This window comes from Polistes canadensis, unplaced genomic scaffold (genome assembly GCF_001313835.1).
Source record: "Polistes canadensis isolate GaletaPanama2010 unplaced genomic scaffold, ASM131383v1 scaffold_502, whole genome shotgun sequence".
NCBI classification, from domain to species: domain Eukaryota; kingdom Metazoa; phylum Arthropoda; class Insecta; order Hymenoptera; family Vespidae; genus Polistes; species Polistes canadensis.
The window spans coordinates 32895-54074 of record NW_014570049.1 but is presented as its reverse complement, the minus strand read 5'-3'; the positions used below and the strand labels follow the sequence as shown (position 1 = coordinate 54074).

At 47.2% G+C, this 21180-nt stretch overlaps 1 protein-coding gene across 1 annotated transcript; it reads left to right on the top strand.

Annotated features, from left to right (window-relative positions):
- Window positions 1–12156: 12156 nt before the first annotated feature.
- On the top strand, window positions 12157–20706 carry LOC106792620 (protein jim lovell). Its single transcript, XM_014759105.1, has 4 exons — window positions 12157–12462; window positions 15790–16114; window positions 16856–17167; window positions 17378–20706. The coding sequence occupies exons 1-4, from the start codon at window positions 12459–12461 to the stop codon at window positions 19314–19316; spliced, it is 2580 nt and encodes an 859-aa protein (XP_014614591.1). The 5' UTR covers window positions 12157–12458; the 3' UTR covers window positions 19317–20706.
- The last annotated feature ends 474 nt before the right edge of the window (window positions 20707–21180 follow it).

Genomic DNA, 21180 nt, shown 5'->3' with positions numbered 1-21180 from the left:
CGACGAGGATAGCAAGAACGTGTACAATTAAAAGATGAAAGGAAGGAAAGAAGGAAGCGAGAGCGCAGTATTTCGTTTCGATAAATTATTCTCGTCCGTTTTTTTTTTTTGTCGACAGGAAGCAGGTAAAATGCAAGGAAAATTTAAAAAGAAAAGAGAGAAACAGACGTTGCCGTCCCTCGTACAGCCCAGTATCGAAAGATTCCAGTATAGGAATAACAACACACACTACGTGAAAAAACAAATATTTTCGTCTTTTCAATTTTCGACACAATTGTTGAAATTGACGTCACTTTGCTATTGTTAAGCATCTTCGTCCGTTTGAAAGAAAAACACGAAGAATTTATGATAGGAAGAGAAAAATTGTCCGTCGATGGACAACTAACGAAATGCATCCTAACCCGCATCATTTGTACTTCCTCGGAAGAGGGAAAATCCGAGGAAAGAAGGAAAATAGGTAGGCGCTTGGACGATATCATCTCCTCCTTATCCGTGACTCGCTTCTTCCTCTTAGCGACCTCTGCTTACCTTAGACATGCAATGTACACACTTTTACCTCCGGCACACCTTCACCGCACCTTCCAGCTACGCTAATCTCTCGCAGATCTCCCGCGGAATCTCATTAGAAATTCATAACCGTCGACCCCCTACACCCGCTTCCGAGAAGCGGACGGGGGAAAAAAGCCATGATACGAAAGAAATAAGCAGGCAAAGTACATTAAAAATTAATTACTTTGCTGATGGAAGCTAGAAGTGCCTAGCGAGCGAGCGTCTACGCCCTTCTCTGACGGAGCCGAGGCCGAAGCTTTGGCGAAGCCGAAAAAAAGAATTCCTTTCGTATCGTTTGGCCGTCGGAAGGGGAGTAACGTCAGCAGACTCCTTGCAACGATCTGCAACCAACTCCATCCAACGATCTGTGATGGGTCTGGTGGTAGAAAAGTCCTCCCCGATGATGCTTCTTTAAAACTGAAAATGGTTGTTCGCTCGAGTCGGTTAATCTCGTTGCGAGCCAGAGCCGCAAATCACTCCGCTCCGAGGTTCGCTACGAAAGTTAGTCTCTCCGTCGGTGCCTACCTACTTATTTTAATATCACCTTATTACCTCTAAACCAGGGTAAATAGATAAATAGATTTCGTGGAAAGGCCTCGATCGGATTTGCCGAGCGGCAAGGGGCACTTAAAGAGTCTCGCGAGGTAAAAGATAGAAAAATAGAAGGAAAAATAGAGTACCGCTGGAAGGATATGCAATGGAGGAGAAAGATTTCTCCTCGTTCACTACGTTTATACCGCGTCCATCGTCCTTCCTAGCAAGCGCCACGGCGAACCGTAGTAATTAACTCTTTAACGAAGTAAACACGACGCCATCTTAATTCACGCTATCCCTCTCTCCGGATGGACGCTAAGTAAAATACACCTGCGCGCGTTCCCTAATCTCTCGACTCGAAGGAAAAGTTGAAAAGAAGATTGGCCGTTATGTCATCGAGCAGGAGGGAAAGTCTATTCTAATGTAAGGTAAGTTGGACGCGTCGCGACTCGAACCTATCCAACATAATTCGAGGGCAGGAGAGCGGTGAGGTAACGCGATTCAAGTTGCATCACAGGCGTGGATCGCATCGCAGCCACGTGAGAGCAGATGCACTCGGTCGTTTCTTTGCTTGTTCGCGAGCGGGCCAGGTCGAAGGGGCCCCCGGGTCGCACGATCCTGCTTGATCTTTGCGCTCGTGCTTCCCATCTCTCCTTACCGGCGCTTACCCACGAACATCATTCCATATGATATCTTTTCGATCGAGATATCGCCTTCTCCGTCCTTTTTGTTTTCTTTTATTTTCTTTTCCTTTCCTCCTCCGATCGCGTATTGGAAATACAACAAATAATTAACGAGCTCGCGCGGCAGGTGAATGATGCGACACGTCGGACCTGGACCAAATTATTTCCAAAATTATTCTAATTCGTCAATTGTCGTCGCATTACTAGCGAGAATTTATTGATCGCAGTTGCCTTCGATCCAAATGGAAGAAAGGAAAAAAGCTCCTCGGGCACGAGGGAAATATTCGTAAGAATTAAAGCGCCGGGAATTAACATTCCTTCGGAGTTAAGAGGGAAGCGAGATACGGAGAAGGAGAAGGTGGTTCCGACTCCGAGGGGGTTGCCATCGGCCGGAGGGAGGGTATCGGAGGTGCGTGCATGCCATCCTTGCGAACGAAACAACGGGAGCATTACCACCCCTCCTTTATCTCCGTCACCTCCTCACCTCTCGAAACTCTTCTCTCTTCTTCTCTCGTTCTTCTTCGTCTTCGGTCTCCTTCCCCACCTCCTCCTTCTTTTACCTCCTACACGTTCGAATGCGCGCGCCCGCGAAGAGACTCCAACACAGAGAAAGAGACGCGCGTATCATACGTATACGATCTTCGTCTCTATCCATTTCCTTGCCTTACTTCTTTCTCTTTCCCCTTTTCTTTCTTTCTCTCTCTTGTTTCCGATTCCAGCGACCCCTTCTTTTAGTATACACGACGACGACGACGACGACGACGACGACGACGACGACGACGACGTCGTCGTCGTAAGGGAGGGCGAAACTCGGCTTTCACAGGAGGGGAAGCTGTCTTATTCTTTCCACTCATTAAGGCGGATCGATGTGCGACGGTGGATACGACGAGGGCGAGGGGCGAAGAGTTTGCCGACCATCGAGGGAACGAAGGCTGCCTCGAGGAAGGTGGAGGCGAACCAGGCACGGCATGACATATCGTGTACCCACTCACCCTTCGTCTTTATCACCCTCCACCCTCTCGTGACTGTCATGATCTCGTTCTTATAGAAAATCGGTTCGGTACGTAGGCGCGTTCTCCCGACACGCGAGTTTCCTGCGAGAACACCGAAAAATATTTAACCGCGTCTCGAATATCCGAAAAGCCGAGACAAAAACGCGATTCTTCCCGTCTTTTTTCTTTGCATCTTTGTATCCATCGAGATTGGAAGAAAGTTTTCTCGATCGATACCTCGTGTAGGTGAGAAGAACAGAGAGAGAGAGAGAGAGAGAGAGAGAGAGAGAGAGAGAGGGAGAGGGAGAGGGAGTGCGAGACGACCTGAGCAAGTAACTCTTCGCTATCCGCGTAAACGAAGTAAATACGTTTACGTTAAAGGGTTGCACGCGCGGCAACATGTGTCTCTGATCCAACGTAGGAGGTCGTGAGTCGTGACGTGGAAAGAGAAAGCGCGAAAGAGAATGGTACTCTCGGTGGAGTGAGAAAACGACCACGTGCTCAGCCACGTGGTGGCCGAGGCACCCTCTCGAGAGAGCCTCGACCCCTCTACCATACGACGCCACCTCCGACGCCACCTCCGACGCCACCTCCGACGCGCGCTGGCACCTGCAGCACCTCGGCCCCCCGAGGAAAATCGCACGCGTCTCGTTCGGGCCTCTGCCACGTTCATCGCGCGCCGACGCCAGCTGACCACGTAGTGGACCATACCACGCCAATAAAATCTCCGAGCCGCTTGTCCACCCCCACTACGCGCTCCCTCTTCATCTTTCTATTTCTCTCTCGCGCCAACTTTCTTTCCCCCTTCCTACTTTTTCCTATCACTCCCTCTTTTCACTCCCCGAGAGATCCACGTTGCGACCACCGGTCACCACGTGGACGAAACTCTACCGTCTGATCTTACAAAGGGGGACACGTGGCAGACCCTTGCGTCAGCTGATCGCTACGCCGCGGACGCTCCTTTTTTTATTTCCTACCCGGGTAGGGATGCTTTCTGTATGAATAAATTTTGCAATAGGAAAAACTAAATGGCTATTCGACGATCGCAGAAAGTTTGCGCATTACTATTAGTAGAGAAAAGCGCGACGAGGCGAGGTGGGTCGAGGAAAGGCAAAGAAAGGCTCGGCTAGGCAAAGAGAAAAGAGAAAAGGCTTCGCCGCTGCAACGTTGACGCCTGCTGCACCGACGGAAACGACGGCAGTGACGAATTCGAAACTCCGAGAGAGTTAGAGCGTGCACGTACGGAAAGCACGCGGTCTCTTTTCCCCCTGTATCAGCTTTCTCGTGCATGTCCCCGCAGACACGCACGTACGTAGGTAGGTAGGTAGGTAGGTAGGTAGAGTAGGTATATAGTACACGTAACTAAGGTCGTCTGCACGGATGCCTATATGTAGATTGCAGAAGAACCACGCCCTCTCTCACTGAGTTTTCCTCCGTCCCCGACGTCGGTGTTGCCTCCACTACCATTTCCACTTCCTCCTCGAGCTCTACCTCCTCCACCTCCTCCGCTTTCTCATCCATCCCCAACCCCTAATGACGCAAGCAAAGCAAAACAAAGAAAGGTTTATATACCGGAGGAGCCGCGCTTCTTCCGTCCCTCTCGGTGCTCTCTCGCCTTCTTCGGCAGCGGTGGGTACCTCTCTCCTTCTCGATCTCCGTCTTTCCCGCTTTACCGGCCCTCCTCCTCCTCCTCCTCCTCCTCCCCCCCCACGTCCTCTCTTTTCAGCCGACCGTCTTTCTCTCTCCACCGCGCGAACCCGTCTTTCTCTCTTTTCTCTCTCTCGTGCCGTCTCTCTTTCTCCCTCTCGGTCGAGCTCACTCGCTCACATGCGCGCAAATGAAATCGATTAAAATGCTGGGCGCAACTTCTAGGCAGAGCCGCTCTACCCCCGACCATCGCTTCTTCCCTTTCCGTCCTCTCATCCCCTCGACAGCCCACCTTCGGCCCCCTCAACCCTCTTCCGACACAAACTCTCCCACTCCTTTGCCGTAAGAAACCGAGAAAACCCTTACGTACGTTTCTACCAGCCGCTTCACCACCTACCACCTACCCACCTACCACCTACCCACCTACCACCTAGCACTCTACTACTCTGCCGGTGGTGGTAGTGGTGCCAGTGGTGCCGGTCTCGGTTCCGGTCCCGTTGCCGCTACACACGAGACGATAGCCAACAGATAGCAACGTATACGGTGCCGGTCGGCACTGCTGGCACTGCTGCCACCGAAACGCGCGTCCCTACCGCATTCTCAAATTCGTCTAATGCTTTTACACTATTCAAAATAAAAACTATTATTGCCAACGCTTTCCACCGGTAATATATTTTACCGGCTCGCGCTCCTCGGGGTAAAGAAAAAAGCGTACGCGCGCGAGGCCTTTCAAAGAAAAAGAAACACCAAAAGTAAGGGAAAAGAAAAAAGTAGATCGAAGGTTAGCCGAAGGAGGAAAAGAAAAGGAAAAAGACAAGCTTTGCCGGCGAAGGCTCCTTCGGGAGGGTGAGAGAACGTCGTGGATGAGGGTGGCGCGAGAGTAGGTAGGGTAGCTAAGACGACCGTCTCCAAGTAATTATAAAATGCAATCAATACTTTACATATTTTTCGCGCAAGCCAGAGGTTTACCATTCCCGATTCCCTACAACTTTTTTCCAGCCTCCTTTCTCCGACGCGATAAACGCGCGACAGATGGGTTAGACGCGAACGATCGCGAGCTTTGCAAATTTTGCCGCTTTAAATTGCCTGCCTTTCTTCAAATTTCAACGGAAGAAGATCGCACCCGCGAAACGTTATACGTATCAACAAATGTAAGGGAAAAAAATATGCTAAAGAAAATTCATTCCTTTGGTCCGACGACGTGTGAACAAAAAATACATTCTTATTCATTCTTTTGTTCTCTCTCTCTCTCTCTCTCTCTCTCTCTCTCTCTCTCCCGTCCTAAATCTTTTCATCGATATTTCAGCGACAAAGATTATCGATACTTGAAATGTTAACCCTAGAATATCGGTTGAAAACTTTCTAGGTACTCGCATCAAGGGATAGAGTGAGAGTGAGAGTGAGAGGGAGAGGGAGAGGGTGAAGAAGAGGGCGAGGAAGAGGGCGAGGAAGAGGGCGAGGAAGAGGGCGAGGAAGGAGGGTAGGTGAAAGAGCGAGGGAGCGAGAAAGAGAGAGAGAAAGAGAAAGGGAAAGGAACGATGAGCGAGTAGAACAATTCCGAGTTGTAAGGCGAGGGTGGTGGTAGAGTAGAGAAACCGAAAATAAGGGATCCGCGACACGATTATCTTTGACTTTAAGATCATCTTAGCGATTGGTCACTTTGTCCCGCTATGTAAAATATAAGAATAATGATATTTTGCAAAATATATAAAGTATACTCGAATATTCCATTCGGTCGGTTAAGAGAAGACGAGTACTTAATTAACTAGAACGCGTTTGTGCGCGCAATAGTATTCCCTTCGTAAAGTAACTTATACTTGTTGGAAAAGTTTTTCGAATCCTTTACAGCCGACGACGGGCTCGGTAAGATTTACAATCTTTGCGATCGTATCGTACGTATGTATACTTGCCAAACGATCCAACGAACGTGATCTAACACATGTATATGAAACTAATGCACAGAATATTTATCTAGCGACAATAAGAGATCGAGATTAATTCGATTGAAATATATTTTCGATGAAACGTCTATCTACGAAAGGTTTTATCCAGTAAACTAAAGATGAGAGAGAGAGAGAGAGAGAGAGAGTGTAGGCTATCATGTAATATTAATTAATCGACGTAATACTCGAGCAGAAAGGGGAATGAGAAAAAACGGAGGACTCGAGCTTGGTGGGGCCCTCGAGCGCGCTTACCCATTCGATTAATAGCCAAACGCTACCCTACCTTCCACCACCCTTTTCCCACCCACCCGCGAAAGTAAGTAGTGAGTGAGCGGCATTCAAGGGTTGGTGACTGTACGCCGGGGTGGGTGGTGCAGAAGGGAGAAGGAGTGCTGCTGCCGGTGGTTGTTCCAACGAGAAGCAAAGGAAGCACGGAGTCGGGGGACCAAGAGAAAAAGAGAAAAAGGGTGGGAGAGAAAAAAGATGAAGAGGAGTTGCGCGCGAGCGGGCTTGACGGTGAAGGGTGGAGTGGGTACCGAGGGTACGGCCAGATTTTAACGATTCCTCTGCCGCGGAGTCTTAAGAGAAAGAATGGCGGGGATGGGTGAAATGAGAGGGCAGGGTCGGGGCTTCGCGGGGGTGTTCGGCTTGCTGTGTGGGTGGGCAGAGGACGGCGTGGAAAGAAGCTCGAGAAGGTTTGGGGAAAGTGGAGGAAAAGACGACGAGGACGACGTGGACGAGGTGGAGGAGACGACGACGACGACGACGACGACGACGACGACGACGACGTTGCTACTACCACTACTACGACAACGAGTGGGTGGAGGAAAGAAGGGGATCGCGCGGTGGTCGACGCGGGGCTGAAGAGAGGGGCGCGAAGGACGCGAAATGAAGAAATTCTATCTACATTTCCAACCCTTCATGCAGCGTCTTACCCCCTTCGCGTTTCTACCCTCTCCTCGGGCACCCTCTGGCACCTCAGCTCCTCTCACCTATCCCTTCTTTTCTCTTTCTTCCGGCAGCGTTTCTTCGTCTCCTTCTTCCGCTTCTTCTTCTGCCGTTTCGTTCCTTCCACTACCAGGACAGTACCGAGCATAGGAAACCACCCTACGAACGGTTGTCTTCTTCCCGCGCGTACGGTGTCCCCTCAATCCGCACCGCACCACGAGCAACCATCCCCTTGAGACAATACGACCACCTCTTTCTCTACCTTCTCATCTACCTCTTCCTCCTCCCCCACCTCCTACTACTTCTACTACTTTTCCTCCACCTCCGCTTCTTCTTCTTCTACGTGTTCTTCTTCTTCTTCTTCTTCTTCTTCTCCGTATTCTTCGCTTCCTCCTTCAAGCAACTTCCACTTGTTCATCTCGCTCCAACCCCTTGAAAAGCGGCATTGCTAGCTACCACCATTACCATCGCGACTAACACCAAGTACGGTAGGGTTGCTGCGCCGCATTTCTTTCTTCCGTTCCAACCCCCTGCGTCGTTCCTTCTCTCTCGCGCGTCCTACCACTTCTTTCCCTTTTCTTAAATACAAAAGCGAAAATTTTGCTTATTAGAATATTTCCAGGAGGTTGCGCCACCCTCTTTCTCTTTCTCCTTTCTCTCATTTTTTGTTCTTCTCTCTTCTCCCTCTATCTATTTTTTGTTCTTCTCTCTACTCACCGACTATCACCGACTGTCGCTGACTATGCGAGACTTTAATCATTATATGTTACGAGGTGCCGAAAACGATCGACGTTCCGTAGCACGGATTTACAATAGTCGGCACACAACGTGGTCCGGCGAAAACTAAAGAGAGGAGATATTTTGGTAAGAAAAAGGGGGAACAGAAAAATAAGGGAAAGAATATCGGAATTTTCGCGTGGTAGGATACGGTAGGGAGTTTGGAGCGCGATCTAAGATACCGAATCTGAGGAGCTTCTGGGGAGGCTGTTGTTGAAAGAGAGAGGGGGAGATTGTAACAAACAATGGGAAGGTAGTCTTGGCGGACAATAGCTCGTGTGGAACAAACACATCTCACCCGTTCACCGTTTCTCGCCCGCTCCATCCTCCGAGTCGCTACACTACCACCCATCCTGTCCCTTGCACACAAGCCGCACCACCACCACCACAGTGAGAGTACATTTTCCTCTGGACTCGACGATACTTGTATGTTTTTAAGTTGCAAAAGCACCGATACGTCCCTAGATACGTCCGTAGATACGTCCATAGATACGGCTTAGAGAAGCAAACCGTTGTCGAAAAAGAAATGAGTTCGTCATACAATGCGACTTGATTTTTCTATGTTAAACAAAGAGTTAATTGTTGGAGAGTATAAAGAACCAGACCAAAGGTACCACCGCGACGCTTCGCAACCTGAAAATCTTTCAAAAGATTTATTCTACTGAGATACTATAATAAGACGTGCATACATACATACATACGCGCATACCACGTATTTACTACGTATTTATTTACGTTCAACGGTAGCGAACTTTTTGAAAAGCGAAAATATTTTTGAAAGACTACAAAAGTTTGTACTACATTTCCTTTTTTTTCAATAAATTTCCAGTTTGTTTACGAGTCATATGGATTTTAACAGAGGATCGTAGGATCTTTTCTATCGATACTCGATCCTCGACGACGTTCTTTAAACTTTCCAACGATCCTTTGGAACGAGCAAATCGATCGTTGGTTACGTTGCAAAGAAGATCTACGGAAACTTCTACGGCTCGTCGCCGTAATCGACCGGCAAAAGTCTTATCGTCTTTTCAAACTTTTACTCCGACAGGGAATGCATGTGTGCAAATTTCTAATGGTTCGGTCTAGATGACTTTCGACGTGGACGGAGAATAGACCGATATCGATAACAAAGGCGACCTTGACTATGCTGCCAGTTGACGTTTTCGTCGAAGGGCTCGCGAGGTTGCTGAGAAAAGGGGGTAGAAACTTGGTTGGCAAAAGGGAGTCGGGGGTACGGAGGACGAAATGAGGGTTCCTGAGTTTTTGCCAGGCGATCAATAAAAGTCTCTGTGCTCTCCTCTTATACTTGTCGTATAACGAAGTAGGCTGGCAGCCCTGTAAGGGTTTGGGTACGTGGCCCGGTGCGTGCATTAATTCCACCTCCGCCACCTCTCTCTCTCTCTCTCTCTCTCTCTCTCTCTCTCTCTCTCTCTCTCTCTCTCGCTTCCTTTCTTTCTTTCTTTCTTTCTTCCTTTCTTTCTTTCTTTCTTTCTTCCTTCCTTTTCCTCTCTCTCGCTCCGTCTCCCCCTCCACCCCACTCATTGTCCCTCTCTCTGGCAGCGCATAGCGTTAAAACCACCCTGCTTCGTCTTTTCTTCTTCTTCTCGTTTCTTCTTCGGCTCTCCTGCTCGCACTTTCTCCTCTTCTTCCGCTTTTGCTTCTCTACTCTCTTTTTCTCTCTTTTTCTCTCTTTGTCTTATTTTCGACTCGTTCCATCGACGAGCATCCTTTTTCCTCTAGGCCGTCGTACGCTATCATTTTCTCTCCGCGTTTTTTCGTCTCAACTTATCAGCGCTCGACGCCTATAAGAGCCACACGCAGTCGGTTACCGAAAATACAACAACGATGAAAGTTGCTTGATTCGTTACCCTAATCGAGAGAGAGAGAGAGAGAGAGAGAGAGAGAGAGAGAGAGAAAGAGGAGAAGGCTTCTTCCCAAGAAACTAAGAAGGAATTGGGCTGTGTTTCAAGAATACTCGACGTACATACTATATTCCTTTCGTACCGTTTCTTTGTTTCGTTTCATCCCGACATACTCTCTCTCTCCCTCGCTCACTCGTCTTTGCTATTCACTGCAACATCTCTTATTTCCTTTGCGTTTCCACGTACACATAGGTACTTTTCCTTGCTCGGCTTTTCTATCGCCCGCCCTACCATTCGGTCATTGCGTTTAACGTAAAAAATGCTCGCTTTCGAATTCGGTTTTGTTGATCCAAGCTTATGTAAATACATTATCTTAATTAGAAAAATGTTGAGACTAGAGGAAAAGCGCTTCAGTTCTTTATATTCTGCATTTTCGCTAAGCTGGCATGCACTATTTCGACATAGTCGGGACGAACTTTCCGCGAGGTAGCGAAACACGCACAATCATGCGACTGTTGGAGTTTCAAGTGGGACGAAGCTTCGAGAAAAGAGTCGTATGATAAGATAAAGCAACTAAGCAGTCGAGTCGTCGTCCAGTAGTCGAGTCTTCTTCGTGTACAGATACGTTCTTTAAAAGAGAGTAATTAAATATCGTCGAGCGTGTTTTTCGAAAGACAAATTTGCAAAGAATACCGTCTTTAAGAAAACAAAATCTATCGTTGCCCTTCTAAAGGGGTAGGAGATATCCAGTCCGTCCATAGGAGCAACATTTTATTTCTTCTCCTTTTCTATCTACGATTATTTTTTTATCAAAATATATAAAGATTCTGCATCATCCTTCGAAAGTTTCTATTGTCGTTGAATACAGGAAGATGTAAAGAAGAGGGTGACACTAGTCTTCGTAGCTCTCACCTAGCAACGTTTTCTTAATCATCATTCGTCTATCTCTCGATATTAGAGAAGAGAAAAAGTGGGGTGGCTGAACACGAGGGGGTTACCAAGCGTCGAGAAAGAACGGGGTAGGGGAATAGAAGTATGTAAAAGTAGTAGTAGTAGTAGTAGTAGTAGTAGTAGTAGTAAGAGAAGGAGTAAAGGAAGGTGGCGTTGGAAGGAGTAGGACCGAGGGGCAACAAGGAGGGACAGAGGGCAAGAGCGCGTAAAGAGAAAAGAGCGAAAGGTGGAGGTGGCGGACGGGAGAGAGGGGCTGATGGAGAATCAGCCCGAGAAGAACGAGAATGACGGCGCGAGGGGGAGGAGAGGAGAGGAGAGGGTGAGGGTGAGGGTGAGGGGCACCAAGCCGCGGCGCTCCTTACTCCGCCCAGCATCCAAGATGGCGTTGGCGCGGCTCTCCTCGTCATTAAAATCAATAATTAAAAAATACATCCGTGGGCACCTTCGCTTTTCTAGCGCCTCGTGACGCGTGCTCGGGCGCCACCCGAGCGTCACGGCGTCGGCAGCGCCGACGACGACGACGACAACGCCATCCATTTGCGCTCCGATCCTCGTGCGCGCGAACCAAAACTTCCCCCCGACACACACACTTCCAATACTTTCAATTAGTTGACATTACGGCCTACAGACCTTTTTCATTGTCTATTCGAGTCTCTGTCCTTACGTCCTTGAGCAACGAATGAGAAAACATTTACGAAAAATCTTATGGCCGTCGACACACAAAAACATGTGTGTTTCTCGACAAAAAGAGAAACGTGATTGATGACCGACCCTATAGCCTTTACAGGGCTATGAATGAAAATCCTTGAAATTGCCATCATTCCATCTATTGTATAGAAAAGTTAAGTCCACTAAGGTGTCCGCTAGCATTCACATATCCATCGGCATGACTAAAGCCTTCCTGCTGAGAATAATTAAGATAAAGAGGAAGTATCAAAGATTAGGTCGAAGGTCGAAAGAGGCAGGTAAACCATTTGAAAGGTAGTTCGAATAACGAAGAATAACGAAAGGACTCAAATGTATACTCTTGTCTCGAGGGATAGAACGAGAGGTAAGTATATCGGATGAATAAGAGAGGTGGGGGAAAGTAGAGACTTTGGTCTAACGCACGTTAAAGGTTCGATGGAAGAATGGTGGTGAGTAGAAGGAGCGATACGTTGGACAGGAAAGGAGAAGGAGGGTCCAATGGGCTGGTACCCACACGGTTGGAGGTGGCACGAGGAGGTGGGACTCTCGTCCCATTCTCCACTTTCAGTGGCAAGTCCGAAGAGGCAGTCACAACGCGACTGCTCGAAGAGTCGGGCCGGCCGCCTGTCGAAACGTACGAGAAGACTACGCACGCAAGCACGCACGCACGCACGCACGCACAGGCCTCCCACGCGCTAGTCGTTGTTGACTATCGTCGCACGAGTTTACACACGAGCTCCCTGAAACAGAGTGCTACGCTACCGGCTATCGCGCGAGTGCACCAAACGACGAACAAACGACCGCGAGTGCGTTCAGATTAAATACAGGATTGCACCAGAGTGCGCGGTTCTACGAGCTAAAAAAAAAACAAGGATCGTTTCATCAATGTGTGAGTTTTACCTTGATCGGATACCAAAGTCCTTGTACCATGAGAACCAGGGAAGAACGTTACGGCCTATTCGATAGTTTCCACCGTCTCCTATGTTTTAAATCCTCTTGCTTGTCTTCCTCTCCTCCTTGGCTTCCCTCTTTTTCTCGACATTTTCTTTCGTTCTTTTTATCGTCCACACTTATTTTTGATCTTACTTTTTCTTTTTGTTCTTTTTATTTTTTCACATCAACGCGTCGAACGATGACGCCGAGCAGCGTCGTCGATCAATCCGATTTGTTCGTTTAGTGTTGTGATAAAATAAAGGGGAAGAATATAATATAAGAGAAAAAGTGTGTTGAAAAAAATAAAGAAACGGAGGGAGAAATAATCCCGAAGCAAAGAAAGTTAATAAAAGAAAGAAGAGGAAAGAAGAGAAGCGAGAGAGAGAAAGAGAGAGAGAGAGAGAGAGAGAGAGAGAGAGAGAGAGAAAGAGAAAGAGAAAGAGAAAGAGAAAGAGAAAGAGAAAGAGAGAGAGAGGAAACCGTTCGAAGTGTACGTATCCTTAGCTCGAATCATTCACTTTTCTCTCTTCTCTTATTTATTTTGGAAAGTTTTCCGTGCGACAAACACACGAGAGCGGTGAACAAAGGAATTAGGGTCGTCACTGGGCAGTCGATCGCGGGGGTCGATCGAAAGGAGGAGGGCCGCGAAAGGAGGGCCGCGAAAGGAGGGCCGCCGCGAAGGAGGGCCGCGAAAGGTACCGCGGTGGTGGACGCGATAGTGGTCCGCGTCGGATGGTAATACTAGTCGAGATTGGTAGTGGTAAATTTGCGCGGCGGGGAGGGAAGAAAAGCACGAGGGTGGGTTAGTATCGAGAGACGCGCGGGAAAGACGCGCACCGCCGGTGGAAGAGAGAAGGAGAAGAACGAGGAGAACGAGCGTGCTTCGAAAGGAGAGAGGACGAGGATCGAGGGAAGGGTAGGCGAGTGAGAGAGAGTGGCGAGGGGCCTGCGGGGAATCTTAGGAGGGGCGCTTAACGTCACGGCGCATTCACTCACCGGCCGTCGCCGACGCCGCTGTGCCGCACACGCGTTCCATACGATACGGTCAGTTTTAACTTGAACGTTTCCGCCTTCCCCCCAGCCTGAACTCTAGTCGAAAGCCCTAGTCGAATCCCGCCGAGCGAGCTTTTTCCTCCAACGAATAGCGCTTTTAGCAGCACCAGTGTTGACGATTCAAATTTTCGAAAAGTGAAACTTTCTCCGTTGCCAAGTGAAAATCAAAAGGATATACGCGTTCGTTCGTCTTCGCCGCTATGTGTCTCTTTGTCCAGCTAATCAATTTTCTATCTAGTGCGTAGAGTGGGTGATATCGAAGATGATCAGCTGATCTTCGTTTGGGGCGCCGCGCGCTACCTACCCCCGCCCCTTCCTCTCTCTCTCTCTCTCTCTCTCTCTCCCTCTCCCTCTCCCTCTCTTTCGGTCGTTCCCCTCTCTCCGACCCTAGTCACGCTCCGTCTCTCTCGTTTTTCTCGCACTTCTACCTGCACTTCCTGTACTATATTCCGAGAGAAAGCACGAGGAGAAAAGATGAGTCACGCGGGTGGTCCGCTAAGTCGCTTTTAGTTTTCCCGCCAACGTATCTTTCGATATCTCTCAGGCAGTTTTCTTCGCGCTCGTAGCCGACTAGAGAAGAAATCGAGTTTTGCGCAATCATTCGCGTTGACCGAAAGTTGAAAAGAAAAAGAATCGATCGTTCACGTGTGTGCTTACAATCGGCGAGTACTCGCGTTATTACGAAGACCGACCGATCTCTCTTATCCTTGATCTCTTGTTTTTCTTCAAGATATTATTCTACATGTATACGGAATAACATTTGTTCTATCAACCCTACGAATACGATCGCTCACGTAAGTTCGCGCGCGTCAGTGATTTCAATCGTTTTTATTTTACCTTACCTTCGTATTTTTGCGAGATAAATAAAAAGACCGCGAAAACGTAAAAATTACGAGGAAATTTCATTCGAGTGCGAGTACGTACCGTTGCAAAAGCTGATCTCGTCCAAAGTGTACTACAAACTACGTGCTAAAAGTTATTTAAATATGGACAACGTTAGACCAAGAGGACATTGGACATTCGTACGAATTCGACGAGGATTAGTGCCGCGATTCGTGAAATTAGACGTGTCGCGATTCCTCCTTAAGTCTTGAGCAGTGTTACAAAGGTGTTGTATCTTTCTTCGAAAGAAAAACAAGTGCATGTGTGACACGGTGTATGTTACGTACGAGCCGAAACATAAACATTCATCCATTTCAAATTGGTTACGCGTCAGATTTTAATTCGACGACGATTGGATGTTTATTTGAATGAATATTTATCTTCCAAATGTGCCCATCGAAAAGAGCATTCTTAACGGTCGTCTATTTTCGCTCGTACGTTGAACAACCTCCCTCAAGGCAAAATATCGATCTTTTCTTTTCCGATCATTTTGTAAATCTACAATATACGTACTAATTAAGTCTGAAATTTTCAATGGGCATACAACCAAGACGTTTAACGAGTCGTCAATTGGCTTGCTACGAAATCGGAAAGCACGCGGATCGTTTAATTATCGTATACAACGTGTTCGACTTGATCTCGTCTCCCATAAACCCTTTGAAACATTAATTGCCTCTATGTGTTACTTTGACATTTTTTTCCTCTTAACAAACTGTGCATAAAAATACGTATAGAGTCATTGATAACTCGTAGACATCGACATCGCATCGTCAATATGCACTTACATGTGCTCGCTGACGCGCGACCGTGTTACGACATACGCGGGAACGTCTTTTCGAATCGTTGTTCGAAACATTCCGAGAACATTTTCTTTCCACCTTTGCAATTTTTCCCTAACATTGATACGCTTCGAATGCTTCAAATATTAGGACAAATCGCGCGTTTAGCGAATAAATAGAAATTAATTAACATCTCGGCATCATTTTCAGCCCCGATCGTTTCGTCGTCGCGGTCCTCGTGTATCTCCTGTAGAAACACTAGAGTTTCGAGAAAAAATAGAAAACGTGAATATTAAACGCGTTGGTAAAGCTTCTTCTTCTTCTTCTCGAACAAAGGTTCGCTTCATTCGTATCGAATCATTCGGATGAATATACTCGAGAAAACTATGGGGGCAGATTAGAGGGAGAGGGAGGGAACGCGCGTTTACGTAGAAACATTTTGTCGGGGATACCGACGACGACGAAGGATCGACGATCGTGGCTCGATTTGCGAGAAAATAATCGTAGACGCGATATCGCTATTGCGAAAGGAAGAAAATAAAAATAACAAAGTGTTCGTTTACGTTTAGCTCGCAACCGCGGGGCGTACATGTGTGCATGGAAGAGGAAAACGATCGCGCCACCGGTAGAAACGAAGGAGAACGAGGCGGAGGTGGAAGGCCAGGTTGCCTCCGCCAACAACGGCGCCGAGGCCGTTGAAAAAATGTCCAGCACTGCGGAAAGTCCCGATGGGATGGCTTTTCAATCACACTTCTCCCTTCGATGGAACAATCATCAAGCTCATATACTTCAGTCCTTCGAAGCTCTTTTGCACCAGGAGGAGTTCGTCGACGTTACCTTGGTTTGCGCCGACACTAGTTACAGGGCTCACAAGGTCGTCCTCAGCGCTTGCAGGTTTGAATTTATTATTAATCGCTTTCCTTTCGTTCCCTCCTCCAAGGCTATGAGATATGCCGGAGAAACGTGTGAAAGGAGTGAAACGTGTGAAACGTGTGAAACGTGTGAAACTTACCTTATGTAAGCTTTATAAGAAGTTACATCTACATTCGATCGTTACATCTAACATCTATCTTTTTACGAGGATCGCGATTTGACGAGCTTCTTACGTTACGCTCGAGCATTTCCTTGTAATCGATTAAACGGCTTGGATCGATTCATAGGAGGGTTGAAAAAGCGCGCCTCTCGCGCGCGACAAGAAATAAGCGTTTCTTGCTTCGAACAAAACTTTGCTTCTTTCTTCTATGCTTTTTCTACACATGTCTTTTATGCTTTTTTCCTTACCTTTTACCATTATTTCCTTGAGAAATAAGCCGCGCTAAGGAAGCAGAATGAACAAAAATCTATGTGAATAAGTCAAGAGTGAGAGAAAGAGAAAGAGAGAGAGAGAGAGAGAGAGAGAGAGAGAGAGAGAGAGAGAGAGAGAGANAGAGAGAGAGAGAGAGAGAGAGAGAGAGAGAGAGAGAGAGAGAGAGAGAGATTTTGAACTAAAATTATAGACCAAAAAAAAGGGTCTTTTCGAGATTCTTCCAGCGGCATTATTTTCATCACCTTCTATTTGTTTTTCTTTTTATTAGTATTTATTCCTTGTTAATAGATATTTTTCATTACCTATGTATTACCTTCAATGTATTTTAGCCCCTTCTTCGAGAAAATATTCGCGGCCCATCCGTGCAAGCATCCGGTGATTGTACTCAAGGATTTTCCCGGTTCGGAAATCTCGGCATTGATCGACTTTATGTATCGCGGAGAAGTGCAAGTCAGTCGAGAAGAATTGCCGGGGTTGATAAAAGCGGCGGATAATCTGCAGATTCGAGGATTGACCTCGACGGAACTAAGGGAAGCATCACCGTCGGATACCCAAATGGCCGATTTCAATTTCGGTGAGCCATCTACGCCGGAGGAGGCTAGGCAGGATACTCCCGAAGAGGAGGACAATGCATCGGAAATCGTGGCGGCGGCGGCGGCGGCGGCGACAACAACGACGACGACGACGACGACAACGACGACGACGACGACGACGACGACGACGACGACGGCAATGACGACGGCAACGACGACGGCAACGACGACGGCGACGGCGGCGACGAGGACGACGACGGCAACGGCGACGGCGACGGCGACAGAGGAAACAACCTCGGGGGTACGAGCATCCGTTAGAGAAACGATCGCGACGTCCAAACGAACGATCTACCACCCTTCGGGGGACCATCGCGATAGATTACCGCACATGACTCATTTGAACTTCGGTGTACGGGACCTAAGAGAAACCTGTAGTTCCCCGTTGATGCCGCGCAGAAAGCAAGCACGACCACGGCGAAGATCTGGGGAATTGGTACCACAAGACTTGAGCCGACCTCATCCACCGCGAAGTCTAAGTCCACCGTTTACCTCTTTGAACCTTTCGAATAATCACCAACAACACCAGAATCAGCAGCTAAATCAGCACCATTTGCAACTTTCCGCGAGCGCTTCGAATCAACAACAAGAACAGGAGGAAATGGCGGAGAATTTATCGATAAAGAGAACCCTCTCGCCGATTGGTCAAGAACAACTGCATCAACAATATCATCATATTAATCAACAATTACATCAGGTTAAAACCGAAAGTAGCGAAACAGCGAGTAGTCCACGGGGTTCGCCGCTTACCGGCACGAGTCTTCTCCATCCCGACGGTTCTTTTCAAGATATTCCATCGGTGGCGGCCGCGGCCGTCGTCGGTATACCTGCCATGTCGGCCGCGTTATCCTTGACGTCGCCCCATCATCACAGCGAGTACCTGACGAGTATGGGCCAATTAGCGGTACGTTGGCTTCCGAATCATCCCCAGAGCCAACTACCACCGCCGCCAACGCAAAGTCATCATTCGCGGCCCGATAGTCCGCTTGGCACCGCTAGAACTTCTCACACCTATCAACAACAACAGCAACAACAACAGCAACAGCAGCAACAACAACAACAACAACAACAACAACAGCAGCAGCAGCAGCAACAACAACAACAACAACAACAGCAACAAGAATCATCGCGACGAGGTTCGATTGCATCGATGTTTCCTCTCGATACCGTTGCTTCTTTGAGCGGGCTCTTTTCTCCTGGCGCCGGAATCGACAGGGGATCACTTTTAGCGGATCTTCACGATGGCTTAAAGCCGGAACAGTTGCACGGATTGTTCGTTCCGGCCGCCTTAACGAGTCATCCACCTAGCAAGAAGAGGAAGCTCAGAGCCGAGGGCGATCCACCCAGAAGGTGGACCGATCAAGGAGGACGCAACGTGCCCGTTGGCAGACCCAAGGGTCAACACAGCGCACCACGGGGCGGTCCACCGAGGTCTTGGACGAATGCCGAGCTGACCGAAGCGCTTCAACACGTGTGGAACAAGAAAATGACGACGTCCCAGGCAAGCCGGATATTCGGCATACCGTACAACAGTTTGTTGATGTACGTGCGCGGTAAATACGGGAAAAGTTTGAAGCTTGAGCAATTGAGAAGAGATTGCACCGGTGCGACTACCGGCGACGCAGTCATGAATTCTTTGAACAATAACGTGAAAACCGTTCAACAACCACCGGCGCAACTGGGCCATCCGCTCGTCGGCCTTCCACCCCATCCAGCCGACGACAGTGGATTTCCGCATCACTCGCTTCTCGGCTCTAACCTTTCTCAAGCTTATTACCCGGATTTCGCTAGCGCGACCTTCCCCGTGCCGGTTAACATGATACATCTTTTACCTCCGAGCGAGCAGAAGGTTTACGAGCACCCCGGAAGCAGTAACAACAATGTCAGCGTAGGCGGCAATGGAAGTTCTGGTACCACTGGCAATGGTAACACCGCGGGAACTTCTGGTACTGTTGCTGCTGCTGCTGCTGCTGCTGGTGTTGCTGTTGCTGCTGCTGCCGCTGCTGCCGCTGCTGCTGCTGCTGCTTCTTCGAATGCTCCGGAACACGAATCATCCCATGGCAGTCGGACCCCCTCGCCGGAGGACCATCACCACCACAATCGCCATCGCCATCATCATCATCGTTATCATCACGAATCGTTGCAACCTCAACCTTCGCAATCGGCACCGGCGTTGCTTCAACAAAATGGCTCGGATTAGTGGGCATCAATTTATGCGAAAAGTGAAAAAGGGGGAGAGAGAGAGAGAGAGAATGGGACGAAGAAAAAAGGACTGGGCAAACGAGCGAGCGGAAGGAAGGAAAATAATGAAAAAGACAAAAGACTGGATCTATATCGATCGTAATTGTTATCTTCCTTTAAGAATCATAGAACACATTTGATCGTCCGAAAAAGCATTTTAATACCCTTCCTTCGCACATTCGTTGCCTCGTTCATTCGAATACATATTTACGTTTTCGCGCGGTCGTATTTATACGTGAAACATTCGAGTTTCTCCGACGAAAGTTATATCTTCTGCAAGACTGAATCGACCGACCAATGCTCGCGATCCCTTCCCCCCCCCCCACCACCACCACCACCACACCGGATCATTGATTCGACAAGCGTTCTCTCTGCTCAAATCGTATTTTCTTTTCTCCTTTATATTTATCATATTAATGTTTCTTTTTTCCGATTTTCATTATTCATCCTGATGAGTTATAAATCGTGATAAATTAACGCATTACGTTTCCATTTTTATACGCTTACAAACTAAATGCTAAGGAGAATACTGTTTCTTAGGAAAGCTATCTCATTTTCTTTTCAAGTATACAAACTTTTAACGACGTCAATTGTTTCTTTTATTATCATTTATTATACGAACGTAGTATTAATACTTTGTTCATATAATAAATGGTCGAGTATTGATTAAAAAAAAAACATCTTTTTCGTTCGATATTTATTTCAATGACAATTGAACAAAATAAGTTGTTTTTTAACGAACATAGTATTCAAGGATCGATATATGTGTGTATACGTTTGCGTACAAATGACCGCGTATATGATACTTTTGTTCGTCATTTATTTGATCTATTAGTGTGTCACCACTGACTGCGAGTGAGAAAATAAAATTTGAGCAGTTCGAGATCGTTCAAAGTGTCGTTCGAGAAGCAAGTTCGACAGAGGGAAGAGGACAAATGCACACGGCTTGCATCTCTTCTCCGGTTGACATAATATAAAAAGAAAACATTTTATGTAGGCGTAACAAGCGCCCAGATCGTTTTTCATATGGTGCGAATTTCGAAAGAAACGACGAATTTTAATCGTAGACCACAATCTCGTAACAATATTTCGACAACCAGACGGAAGCGCAGGGTAACTAACACATCAGGGATAGCCACTGACAAATCTACGATAGATAAAAAAGAAGCTACATATTAAAGTGTAAAGGTTAAAAATAATTACATAAAGCTATAATACATACGATTATTTCATTAAAGTACTAAAGAAAGGAAAATACACAAATATGGCTCGAGAGCGGCAAGGAACAATGGGAAAAATTCGTTACGTCGAACCTTGCTACACGAAGCGAGGGCAAGATGCATATATTATTAAAAAACAAAAAAAAAAACAAAAAAACAAATATCTTAAGTAGAAAGGTAATAAGGGAAGGAAATAATATATTCGAGTACGAAACAACAAGGATTCGAATAAATATAATTAGAGAGACCACAGGCTTTCAGCCCCAAGTAGCCTGTACAATACAAACTGATATTATTATTGATTATTAATGATATATATATATATATATTATATATATATACATAGAGACAGGGTGTGTCAAAAGAGATTACAACTAGTTCGACGACCTGTACCGCGGGTTCGATATGTTACATCTACATGTTTTCCAGCCAACATAATCTCTAGATGCATACGCGTTATAGTTTAACGAGTCGTCGTCGTCATCGCCGTCGTCGTCGAATGCTTCACAATTGATCGTATCCTTTGTCTACTTTGATGCAAACTTTCCTAGTCCTACGCGAATTTGACTTCTTCGAACGACCATGTAAGAAACTTTCTTCTTT